The sequence below is a fragment of the Pimephales promelas genome, chromosome 5, assembly GCF_988280905.1.
Source record: "Pimephales promelas chromosome 5, fPimPro1.hap1.1, whole genome shotgun sequence".
Classification (NCBI taxonomy): Eukaryota; Metazoa; Chordata; class Actinopteri; order Cypriniformes; family Leuciscidae; genus Pimephales; species Pimephales promelas.
In genome coordinates, this window is record NC_142773.1 from 40,543,681 (window position 1) to 40,557,145 (window position 13,465).

The 13,465-nt window shown below is 40.8% G+C and overlaps 1 protein-coding gene across 1 annotated transcript in view; it reads left to right on the top strand.

The window, feature by feature from the left end:
- LOC120482823 (CUGBP Elav-like family member 5) overlaps window positions 1–13,465 on the top strand; it is a 228,848-nt gene that overhangs the window by 207,329 nt on the left and 8,054 nt on the right. Inside the window, exons 8-11 of the mRNA XM_039677477.2 lie at window positions 4,061–4,270; window positions 5,433–5,525; window positions 6,792–6,935; window positions 7,666–7,837. Of these exons, the coding sequence (XP_039533411.2) occupies window positions 4,061–4,270; window positions 5,433–5,525; window positions 6,792–6,935; window positions 7,666–7,793 (575 nt within the window). The 3' untranslated portion in view covers window positions 7,794–7,837. The remainder of the gene's footprint in view (window positions 1–4,060; window positions 4,271–5,432; window positions 5,526–6,791; window positions 6,936–7,665; window positions 7,838–13,465) is intronic.

Genomic DNA, 13,465 nt, shown 5'->3' on the forward strand with positions numbered 1-13,465 from the left:
TGTACCCAAATTTGGGTTAAAACCAAAATACAGCTATCATTTTAAGTTGGTTTTCTCTATATTTTCCAGCAATAAACAGGAGTGTTACATGAGACCAGACAGCACAGAAATACATGATGTGTTTGATTTAACTCGGACTCGGATGCTTTTTTCTTTATATTCGACTGACTGTAGATCAGACATTAAAGAGCCCAGTCCTCAGAGAGACCAACACACACCCTTCGAGTCTACAAATCACACTGAACACAACACAAAACACAACAGTCAGGAGAGATGATGATGATGTTTCTCCGGCTCTCTCATACCGTTGTATTTCTGTGTGATTTCATCATGAGTGCTATATCCAATTTAACACCTGAAACAACTTCTATGTTCCTTCTGCGAAACAGAAGCTCTGACATTTAGTGTTTCACAGAAGAAATGCAAATGCATACAAAAAAAGGTTAATTTTCAAGCGAACTATTCCTTTCTCTGTTTGTTTTTCGAACCACCTGCTACTCCACAGTTTGACTGACAGTAAAGCTGAAGCGTGTTGATTTGTTCAATATTAGACACAGCCTGAAGCACATCAGACATATTCATGATCACGCTTCTGCATCACACGTCTACAGTACTGCACTCTTTGAGTTATTGTGTTGAAACCCGTCAATTACCTGAAGGAATATTAAAGAGATACTCCACCTCTGGAAAGATGAATGTGTATTTAAAATGTAGATTTATGTAGAAGAATTGTAAAATTATTTTTAAAATTTGGAGCTTTCTAGACTGAGAAAAGCCAGAAAATTTATTTTTAGCTTCTGTGGATGAAAGACAACAACTCCCAGAATGCACTTGCTTCGCTGCTCTAGGAGGCCACGCCCACCGGTAACAGAGCGCAGTAGTTAAACAACAAGTCTAGGCTATTAGTGAGTCTCCGTGATGAATCTGCCCGAAAATGTGTTTCAAGATCGCCCGGGATTGGGCTTTTGCGTTCTACAGTCGCCAGTGGCGTGATTACCGATGAGCGACACCTGTGAGACGCACCGGTCTCGGATCTCTCACGGAGGAGCGGGAGTTTTCTTAGCGATGTTAAAACACACATCAACCGATCACTTGTTTAGCGTTCATGTAAACACTACATTCAGATCCACCAATCGGAATGAATTCGGTTAGATTGAAACAAAAGCTGTGCATGTAAACAATGAATGGCGACTGCAGAAAGCAAAAGATGAATCCCGGACATGTCCGGGAAAAAGAGGATGGTAACCCCGACTACTCAGCTTTCTCCACAGAACAAGAGCCTGCTAGCTTAGCATCCAAATAAAGATGGATAGGTATCCGATCGTGAAAAGACCAGGTGTAAATGCCCCCCGAAACGCATTCGAGATGGATTTGAATCCGATCGCTCAAACCACATCAGAAAGTAGTCTGGGCCGCATTCGAGACGAAACTGGACAAGTGTAAATGCGTCTGGTTCTTGAAACCACATATGTAAATGTTACTACTCCCAAAAATGCTAAAAAATAAACGCGTGAGTGCGTGTTACAGGCTACATGTCATGCTATTTTAGTCAGATATGACGACACTACTGCGACGCGCATCACCTCAGATGAGCAGCTGAACGCCTATCTATCTATCACAAATCAAAGTGAAAGTAATTTGCAGACGATTAACACTACCATCTTCATTAAAAGTAAAGAAACGAAATGATCTTACCAGTTCTCTCTCTTATCACCGTCTTTGCTGATTTTGAAATTAGCCGATGATCAATAAAATGCAGCTCATATCAGTTGCTTTCAGTGACGTGCACTTCATTAAATCCGCATATAGCGCGGGAATTGAAGATCGGATTTATATCCGTTTTGCAAAAACACATTTATGTGACCAGGTGTAAATGGAATCGTTTTGATAAATCAAAGCTATCCGATCTGAGAAAACGCATGAAGTGGCCAGGTGTAAACAGCCCCTATGTGTTCATTCTGTGAGTGAGATCGCCCTCTATGGGCGGGTTGAGGACATGCGGGACAGACACTACTACTGACTGTAGTCTCTAGCCTCTGGACAAAACATCCTCAGATGGCGCAAAATGGCGATTTTTGCGTCATCGGAGGATTTTTTCCAGACAAAAAATACATAAATCTCTCGTCTAGGGGGATATGAGGGTGGAAAGCACGGTAACTCGAAAAATACTACAGGTTTTCTACTCATACAAAGCTTAATGCTAAATCCTGAAGTATCCCTTTAAGCACATGTACAGTAGTAGACTTGCACTACCATTCAAAAGTGACATTTATAAACATATATATATATATATATATATATATTAGTGGTGCAACGGATCATCACTGATCCGTGATCCGTTCGGATCAATGTCTTCGGTTCGGCACACACGTGATCCGCGGATTGATTATGAAAAAAAAAAAAAAAAAAAACGTGCGCATGTTGTTCAGTCAACGCACAGCTTCGTCATAGCGAGCGGAGGAACGGAGAAGCTTGAACGCCCCGCGTCATTTCAGGGCTCCAAACCAAACTGCGACCAAAATTTGAGAGTGTGCGACTGAATTTTACATCCAGTCGCACATGTGCGACCAGTGAATTTGCCACACGTTAAACGCATGGTAAAGCGGCGCGTCAATGAATCCGTGACAAGAATAGCGCGCGTTAAACATCTGTGGGAGGGAGACGGAGACAAATATCACAACCTGATGTGCGTTTGAGCAATCAGCGATCTATCGACTCGTTAGTCGTTACCTAGCAGCGAATGCAAACAAAATGAAAGTGGAACGAAAATACGCTACTCATTTATGATTAGGACCGTGGTCGGAGCAGCAGCAGTGATCCATTGACAAAATAAAGCCCCGAACTTGACAGTCGCGGGCCGATCTCGCTCACGCAACACTGTTACTAGATCCAGTGAAGAAATCCATTGAATTCGCCTCAGAATTAATAACATCAACACCACGAGATCCAATTAGAAACACTCCGATTCGGCGCAGGTTTCTGTTATAAACCATATCAGATCAAACAGAGCTGACGTGGAAACCAGGAGAAACACTTAAAGAAGGCTTTCAGTCCACAAATCAGCCTATATATGATAATGTGTAAGAAATAGTCAAATGCTTACAAGTAGCCTACTACACATCTTTTCCCAGCACTTCAATAATATCATAAATAAATGTTTTATTTTTTTGAATTTTTTATGTGATTACCAACACATTTTTTGTTTATCCTTTAAAGATTGTCCTAAAATGAAAAAAGTACGATGATATTTTCACTACTTTTATTAATTGATATTAAGACATTATAAATGATAATAACTAAGTTAATTTCATCTACACCCTATTAAGCTTAGTGATTTATAATGTCAGCCCCAGTGCTACCAGATTTTTTTTTTTTTTTTTTTTTGTAGAACTCGCTGTGAGTTCTCATTTGAGGTGATGCTGCCCTCAACTTTCAGTTTGGAACCCTGTGAAGTTAAAATAAAACAGAATATCATAATGTTAAGTCTATTTATTATTAAAGAATTTGTCAGTAGGCTATTACAGTTATTTTGGGGGAAAATTTTTTTTTTTTTGCTGATCCGAAAAATGATCCGATCCGTGAGCCTGATCCGAGAAACGATCCGATCCGTGAGTTTTTTGATCCGTTGCACCCCTAATATATATATATATATATTAAAATGTAATTTAATCATGTGATTCAAAGCATCGTTACTCCAGTCTTCAGTGTCACATGATCCTTCACTCTACTGCTCAAGAAACATTATTATCAATGTTGAAAACACTTGTGCCGCTTGTGTTTGTGCATGAGTGTGTGCAAACACATGTGTGTGTAGAAACCCCAGATCATGACTGAATTTGCCCTCAGGCATAAACTGGTTACTTCCACAGTGTGCAGGATCAATATCAGCTGTCAGCACTTTCTGACATGGAATCAATTGCGATGTAGAATCAATGTGGAAAAATGAGTTGAAACAGCAAAATATCATTAAAACTGCAGTAATTAAAAGTGATTCCAGCTTGGGAAGTTCAGTTTCAACATGACGCTAGTCTCGGATCAGTGATTTTTGTGTCCGTCTCAGGTTTGAGCTCTCCTCCAGCTAACCTGGGCTCGTCTGGCGTCCCGAGCATCGTGACTCCCATAGTTAACGGATTCAGCGGGATCCCTCACCAACCCAACGGTCATCCAGTCGAGGCCATGTACACCAACGGCCTGCCGTCGTACTCCACCCAGAGCCCGAGCGCAGCCGACACGCTTCAGCAGGCCTTCACCGGCGTCCAGCAATACACAGGTGCGCACACTTTGGAGAGTATCTGCATGGTGAAACTCGATTTCAGTAATTCTACTTAAAGGGTTAGTTCACCCAAAAATGAAAATGAAGTCATTAATTACTCACCCCCATGCTGTACCAACCCCTTAAGACCTTCGTTCGTCTTCGGAGCACAAATGAAGATATTTTTGATTAAATTTGAGAGCTGTCTCACTACTACATAGACTGCCTAAGGGACTGGCTCTTGATGGCCCAGAAAGTCAATGAAGAAAATGTTTAAATATTCCATGTGACTACCGTGGCTCAACTATATGTTTATCAAGCGACGAGAATACTTTTTGTGCGAAAAAACAAACAAAAATAACGACTTTATTCGACTATTTCTTTTCTTCCTTGTTGGCCTGAAACGAGACTTCAATACGATTTCCACGAAGCATGCGCGAGAATTGCGATCTCCTTTAACTACTTCAGTTCAGTTCTCGCGCATGCGTCGTTAATGAAACATCAGATAATGAAATACGGTTTATTACTGTAAAATTTAAGTTATGTCTGTAAAACCATTAACGTTGCTACCGTATTTTTGATGGTAAAGTTCTGGAAGTTTTTTTACCGTAAAAATTACGGTTTTATTTTTACAGTAGTGTGAGATTACTGTTTTTTTTCTCACTCTAATTTCTTCTCCATTTAATCTCATAGTTGTCCAGGAGGAACCATAGATGTTTGAAATATCATGTTTGTATCTTTCCAAACCTGAGCACAGTTTTAGATATTTCCTCAGAAACATTTGCTCTCCTTTTAATCTGCTTTTCAGCAGAAAACTCAGATGTTATAGAGATCTGATTTGTGTGTTTTTTTATTCCATGCAGAATAGATAGACACAAATGTCACTTTCAAAGAAAAAATAACTTTGCTCATGGAGTGTTATTGCTGGTAGGTGACTTTGCTGTGATTGAAACCTCAGGTTGTATTCGAATTTCCTAGATATTACATCTATCATACGGATGCCTAGAGATCTGTCATTTTAAATCAGTTTGATATATGATGAACATGCTTTCAGATTTCATTGCACTGTGATCCTGTCATATTCCATTAGCATATAAAGGTTAACCTTCGTCTTGTCCTTATTCTTGCCTCATCTGTCCCTCTCTCTCTCTCTCTCGTATGATTATGCTTATGACTTCAGCCATATATCCTGCCACAACACTGACCCCTATAGGTCAGACACTGCCACAGCCTGCTCAGATCATCCAGCAACAGCAACAGCAGCAGCGGGAAGGTTAGTGACAGATATCACGGATATCCTTCATTCATACAATGAGCCAATGAAATTCAAATTCAGATCAGCATTTCCTGTGAAGATTTTACAATCTTCATTTTTAGTTACATCACCATCAGGTGTTTCCTGATTGGCTCGTCACATTTGAACTTTGTAAATGGCACACATCCTAAAAGATACAAAGAAAATCTCAATGGAGCATGTTATGATTTGTTTAATTGTGTAACACATTTTTTGTTGCCTGTGTAAAATGCATTTGTTGCCTATTTCACTGGTGCACTAAAGTTAATCGTAATTTTAACGGTAAAAGACGAGCGCAAAACTGTTAATTGGTTTACAGAAAGTTTCCGTACTATTTACAGTAAATAACTGTGACAGATCTCATGGCACAATTAATGTAATTTTACTGTAAAATACTGTTAAATTCACAGTTTTTGAAAATGACAAAGAACAAATCATTGTATAATTTACAGTGAAAAAACGTCTGTAAAAAACGACTCGTCACATTTTATGTATTTTTGTAGAAATAACTGTTTCCTAATAATTTTCTTGATTTTTTGTACTTTAGGGTTTTATGTTACGTTTAATGTTGTTAAATCAATGTTTATTGCATTTTTTTTATTTCAACGTGTTACCATGATGGTGTTTAATGTGTGTGTGAATGACACTGTGCAGCTTCTTTATATAAGTATTGACCTTCTATTTGTGAAGAGCTGTGATTGATCATGTGACTCGTCACTGCTGTGATGATTGGTGGATGTTAGTGTATAACAATGGTACAAAACAGATATCAATACTACAATGGGTTGGTACACTGTTAGACCTTACCAGGTTTTTTACAGTAAAATACTGGCAACACTGTTGCCAGTAATTTACTGTAAAAATGCACTAAAACTAATTGTATTAAGTTGTATTTTTTAGTTAACTTGAGTTTTAGTGCATTTTTACTGTAAATTACTGGCAACAGTGTTGTAAAAATGCACTAAAACTAATAAGTTGTATTTTTTAGTTAAAAAACCTGGTAAGGTCTAACAGTGTAAATTAACATTATATCAGATAATGAAATACGGTTTATTACTGTAAATTTTAAGTTAAGTCTTTAAACCCAATAATGTTGCTACCGTGTTTTTGACGGTGATGTTTTTTTTTTTACAGTTTTATTTTTTACAGTAATAAATCTTACAGCTAAGTCATACATTTCATTTGTGTTTGAAATACGAGTTGATGTTTTCCATGGCATATTAAATATGTGTGTGTCTGTTTCAGGTCCCGAGGGCTGCAACTTGTTCATCTATCACCTGCCGCAGGAGTTTGGTGATAATGAGCTGATGCAGATGTTTCTTCCGTTCGGATCCGTCATCTCGTCAAAGGTGTTCATGGATCGAGCCACCAATCAGAGCAAATGTTTCGGTCAGTCACTGCTTCCTGCTTTCAAACACACTCTAGATCTATATATTGACCTCTCTCTACTCAGTTGATCAAATATCACGGTCCAACACTGGCACTTCTTTCAATTTTATATATGTATACAGTTGCTTATATTTTGGGTTTGTTGTCATGCACAGTTCTGTTTATTAAAACAATAAAAACACACATATGGCTTCCTGTATAAACACCTCATGTTAGACTATGTTTCAGTTAGCAATAGCATATTATCAGGCAATTGACAATTAATTAACCCCTTTTATTTACATGCCAAAGCCATTTTTGAATGCATTCAGTGTATGCCAAATGTTAATTTTTTTTGGACCCAGGGTGCCAGGGCCTGTGTGTGTGTGCGTGCAGTGAGTTTAATGGAGGTTTATTGGTCTCCTCACTCACACTAAAAAACTGTCTGGAATCACATATACTTATATTCATTCTCCGCACACACAGTCTCACACACAGGCAGCTCTCGGGAACACTATCCCTGCGCAGAAATCAAGCCGCTTCTCTCTCTCTCCCTCCCATTAGTTTAATTTAATTCAGTCTTCTCAGTCTATTTGTTTCCTTGAGGATTTTCCTGCCCATTTTTTTTCCACATGAATTAAAAATGAGTAAATGTGGACGTGGCGTAGTACCGTTACACCGCAGGGACCGTAACATACACACACACACACACATAAACGGCACAGTCTCATCCAGACTGTGTTCTCTGCAGGCTTTGTGAGCTTTGATAACCCCGCCAGCGCTCAGGCTGCCATCCAATCCATGAACGGCTTCCAGATCGGCATGAAACGCTTGAAAGTGCAGCTGAAACGGCCGAAGGACGCCAGCCGTCCATACTGACCACAACCAGGGATGCACACGTGCACTCTCAGCCATTAGGAGAGGTAGGCCACAGCACACGCACCAAAAAGTCAATACTTTAATGATGCCAGAGCTGTCACTCATAACATGTTTGGCTTTCTTGACTCATTCTGTGTAGAGTGTATCATCCCTCTCTCGCAATAAATTAGTTAAAAATGCTGAAAATGACACCAGTCATACAAATTCAGTCTTTATTAAAAATATTTTGTTCTCCAGTTGTACATTGGCTTTGCAAAAAAAGCATAAATAGTGTTTTTTTATAGTAGTAAAAATTCTAAAAACTGTGGAAAGGTCGTTTTAAGTTGCTTTTGTTCATTTGCAAGGATTTTACAGTTTTATTTAGAAACTGATGATTTTGAATTTAAAGTTATTATTATTATTAATACTAATTATATCAGCCATTCTAATGGGCCACAATAAGACATAATTATCAGTTATTATTATAATAAGTTTTGAGTAGCCTATAAAGGGTGTGTTCACACTCATAGTCTGGTTCGCTTGGTTTCTAATCTGTCATTTATTTTTGTTTTGATGATAAATAGAGCCAGCCTCCAAAAGTTATTAACCTGTCGTGTGATTTTTTTCTCTCTCACGTCCAGACACGAACTTATGCACATGTATGTTGGTTGTCTTTTCATTATAATAATCTAGATATGGAATAAATAACATTCGATACAAAATTAACATGTTTCGTATATATATATTGAAATAAAGTTTTAAGTGATAAAATATTGGCTTTGTTGTGCATTAGAACCACACCAGGCATTTAGTCATAATACAAAATAACAGTGTTGTAGTCGAGACCACCTCACTCGAGTCCAAGTTGACACCGAGACCAGAGAGAGAGTCGAGTCCGAGTCAAGACCGAGACCAGAGACGGTCGAGTCCGAGTCGAGACCGAGACCAGAGAGAGTCGAGTCCGAGTCGAGACCGAGACCAGAGAGAGTCGAGTCCGAGTCGAGTCCGAGACCAGAGAGAGTCGAGTCCGAGTCGAGTCCGAGACCAGAGACGGTCGAGTCCGAGTCGAGACCGAGACCAGAGAGAGTCGAGTCCGAGTCGAGTCCGAGACCAGAGAGAGTCGAGTCCGAGACCAGAGACGGTCGAGTCCGAGTCGAGACCGAGACCAGAGAGAGTCGAGTCCGAGTCGAGTCCGAGACCAGAGACGGTCGAGTCCGAGTCCATAGAGAGTCGAGTCCGAGTCGAGTCCGAGACCAGAGAGAGTCGAGTCCGAGACCAGAGAGAGTCGAGTCCGAGACCAGAGAGAGTCGAGTCCGAGACCAGAGAGAGTCGAGTCCGAGACCAGAGAGAGTCGAGTCCGAGACCAGAGACGGTCGAGTCCGAGTCGAGTCCGAGACCAGAGACGGTCGAGTCCGAGTCCATAGAGAGTCGAGTCCGAGTCGAGTCCGAGACCAGAGACGGTCGAGTCCGAGTCGAGTCCGAGACCAGAGACGGTCGAGTCCGAGACCAGAGACGGTCGAGTCCGAGTCGAGTCCGAGACCAGAGACGGTCGAGTCTGAGTCGAGACCGAGACCAGAGAGAGTCGAGTCCGAGTCGAGTCCGAGACCAGAGAGAGTCGAGTCCGAGACCAGAGACGGTCGAGTCCGAGTCGAGTCCGAGACCAGAGACGGTCGAGTCCGAGTCGAGTCCGAGACCATAGAGAGTCGAGTCCGAGTCGAGACCGAGACCATAGAGAGTCGAGACCAGAGAGAGTCGAGTCCGAGACCAGAGAGAGTCGAGTCCGAGTCGAGTCCGAGACCAGAGACGGTCGAGTCCGAGACCAGAGAGAGTCGAGTCCGAGACCAGAGAGAGTCGAGTCCGAGACCAGAGAGAGTCGAGTCCGAGTCGAGTCCGAGACCAGAGACGGTCGAGTCCGAGTCGAGTCCGAGACCAGAGACGGTCGAGTCCGAGTCGAGACCGAGACCAGAGAGAGTCGAGTCCGAGTCGAGTCCGAGACCAGAGAGAGTCGAGTCCGAGACCAGAGACGGTCGAGTCAGAGTCGAGTCCGAGACCATAGAGAGTCGAGTCCGAGTCGAGTCCGAGACCAGAGACGGTCGAGTCCGAGTCGAGTCCGAGACCAGAGACGGTCGAGTCCGAGTCGAGTCCGAGACCATAGAGAGTCGAGTCTGAGTCGAGACCGAGACCATAGAGAGTCGAGTCCGAGACCATAGAGAGTCGAGTCCGAGTCGAGTCCGAGACCAGAGACGGTCGAGTCCGAGTCGAGACCGAGACCCGTGAGGGTTGATTACCTAATTTACTTTTATTTACTTAGAGAAATCCTTTTTTTTTTTTTTACTGAATTTACTTAGAGTTTAAAAAATATGTTCAGTTTAGGGTAAAAAGGCCACATAGTAGGTGGTGTTAAAAGTAATTTTATTAGGGCCCAAGCCCTGAAAGGGCGAAGGCCCTATTGTTTTCCTAAGGATTATTTATTATTATTATTTTGTAACCTTTTGGGCATTTTTGGGGCCCTTAACGTGCTCGAAAACTCTTGAAACTTTGCACATGGGTCAGAACCCGCGGCCATCAGAGCCGGGCTGAAGCTGGTACCCGGGCGTGGCAGGGCGGCTCGTCAGCGCCCCCTGGAACGGGGTCCGAACACTTGGTCCATAACTCAAACACGTTTGTATGTAATAATATGAAACTCTGTGCACATGTTGATCTCATAGTTTCATCTATACCTCGCGCTTTTACTTTTTACCCCAGCCCAACAGGAAGTCGGCTATTGAGGTTTGTTTGTAAAACGCTCGCAATGGAATGTTAAATACTCCTCCTAGAGCTTTGATCCATATTCGACAAAACTCGGTCAGCATGAAGTCAAGACATTGAGGATGAAAGTTTGCGAGGGGATTTTTGATATCTCGAACGGTTTGGCCGTGGCGAGGAAACGAAATCATGGCGAGAAACGTGAACCAGGAAGTGTGTTATAACTTCAGCATACATTAACTGATCTTGATGAAACTTCAGCAGTGTGTTCGCTGTAAGAGGACGATCACATGGATGTGACTATTGTGAGTCAAAGTTATAGCGCCACCAACTGGCAGCAGGAAGTGTGTCACTTTCAAAATGCTTTGATATCACCCTTTTATTTTTACCCGATTTGCTTCAAACGTCATCTGTATAATGTAAACATACGGCAGATGTAGACCTGTGAATGGATTCTTGATATCTTTGAAACTGTTGCCGTGGCGACGCATCAAACGTTACCATTCTTTTAGGATGCTTTTGAGACCCTTAGCATGCTTGAAATTGCATGAAACTCGACAGACACATCACATTTATTAGCCAGTAGACACGTGCAAAGTTTCAGAAACGGGCGTGGTGAGGGCTCAGTAGCGCCACCTTTTGACAAAAGTGGGGTTGTTAGTTTTATCTACAGTTACAAAAATCGGTATGTATATTGTACTCCTCGAGCCGGACAACTTTCTAATTGACACTCATTAGCTAGGACCCACAGAAAGTCAGATATGTTTGTTTGAATGTGGTCTTGCTCAATCTGTGGTCTTGCTCTCTGACTTTGCCTGTCTGTGTATGTGTGTGTGTTTGTAGGGGGAGGGGTCTTAACCATTTCACTCCTGTGTGTATTGCCTGCATAAAAAATAAATGCCTTAAGCCTGGTATTTTTTTAAATAAGTGTTTTATTTTTTATAAGTAAAGGCATATAACCAGTGCATTAATAGTTTTATATAATTAGTTTATTAATTAAATTAACTTGGTCCATAAACTTGATCTGAAAATTTGGTCCATAAATCAAACACACTTGCATGTAATAATATGACTTGAGTGTTAATCACATCATGTTTTCAGTTTGAATATAAAATATATAAATTATGTAAAAAAATAAAATAAAGTTGATCCAGCTGGAGCGCAGGCTGAGAATAGCGCTGTCATGACTGGATCAGAGATCATCAGTCATGCCTAGGGCTGAACGATTAATTGCATTTGCGATAAAATCGCGATATGATGAAACGCGATTGTGTAATCGCAAGAGCTGCGATTATACTGGTCACGTGACACGCGAGAGAAAAGCAGTCTACAAGATAAAGCATCAACTTCCCACGCTACGCGGTCTAGCGTTCAGAAAAGAACAGTTTATTGTGTTATTTATTCTCTCCTCTCCTCAACAATCCTGGATCGATTCAGAGAATTTCAGAATCGAGTATGAGCTTAGTTTTTAAACACAGATGCGTGATGACGCTGCGCGTGCTTTAGAAACGAACCGCATTCTGAATCTCTGCTTGCTTCTATTTTCTCGCTCTCTCTCTTCCTCACTCACACACACGACACCGCTCGAACCTTCCAAAACATAGTAACGTTATTTCATAAAGTTCGGGATTGAACCGAATTACAAGGACATTCGCGGGCTTCATTGAACATGTTTTGCCGCTTTGCTTGATGTTATAACGTTACTCTTGCAGTGCGCGTTCTCTCCCGCGGGAATTTTCTTTACAAATGCTTCAGTTCACAGAGGCGTTATTTATGTCTTTTGGAATGCAGTTGGCTTGTATATTAAAACCATGAAAATCACTGAGAAGGCTGCTTTCATTTTAAAATAATAACGCGGGCTTTGTGAAGAGCGCTCGTGCATGCGGCCGTGAGTGACTCATTGGTAAATACTTGCATGTCAAAATGCTTTTATGACGCGAAATTAATGTAAACACGGTCAGTTATATCTTAAACCAACAGGACAAACCACATTTACAATTTCAAAAGAGATATATGCATTAGTGTGAATGCAGCTTATCATATCTAAACTGAGGGTAAATCACCCCAGCTCTTGAATGAAAAACATTCAGACAGCCTACTTTACAGAGCTAGACCACTCTTTCTTTATTGCTTGTAATGTTTTTTTTTGTTTCTCTTTATTTACTAGCTTTTATATTTTGAAGCTATATTATTTTATATAGCCTATTTAAAATTCTTAACATGTAATTGCTTTAATTAAATGTTTTTTTTATATTTATTTTTGAAAGTATGTGTTTTTACACATGTAATTAAATACATATTTTAAGAGTTATTAAGATTAATTAATAAGAAAAAAAGTAGATCGAATCATGAGCTATCTAAAGATTCCCATCCATACTGTACAATGATTTATTGCTTGTCTTTGTCGACTAATACAGAAGGTTTTTTTTAAATCGCATATTAAATCGCAATCGCAATATTGGCTAAAAAAATCGCAATTAGATTATTTTCCAAAATCGTTCAGCCCTAGTCATGCCCTCTCATACCTTACGCGCACACCACGCCCACTTACATCAGATCACATCAACATGTCAGCCGGAGGGATAACGAGGGTCGTCGTCGCTTTTGGATTCAAGAATTTCTTACAACAAGATGGCAAAAGAACAGCGCTTTACAAGACATGCAACGTTAAGATCGCGGACAGTCAGATGACAACCTCCAATTTCGTCCTTCATTTGAAGAGCCATATTCTGCCCAGTAAGTGCTTGTCAATTTGTTAATGTTATCTGGTTAGCTCGTTCGTAGTTAGCTAGCTAATGTAAGTTAAAGGAGAACTCCGGCGCAAAATTACACATTGTTACCTAGTCAACCGTTATCTGAGATTTGTTTTCATGACTGCCGAATGTAAATAGTTTTATCTATAAAAACAGTTTAGCCTATGTGACGTCCGACATTCTGCATATTGTGTT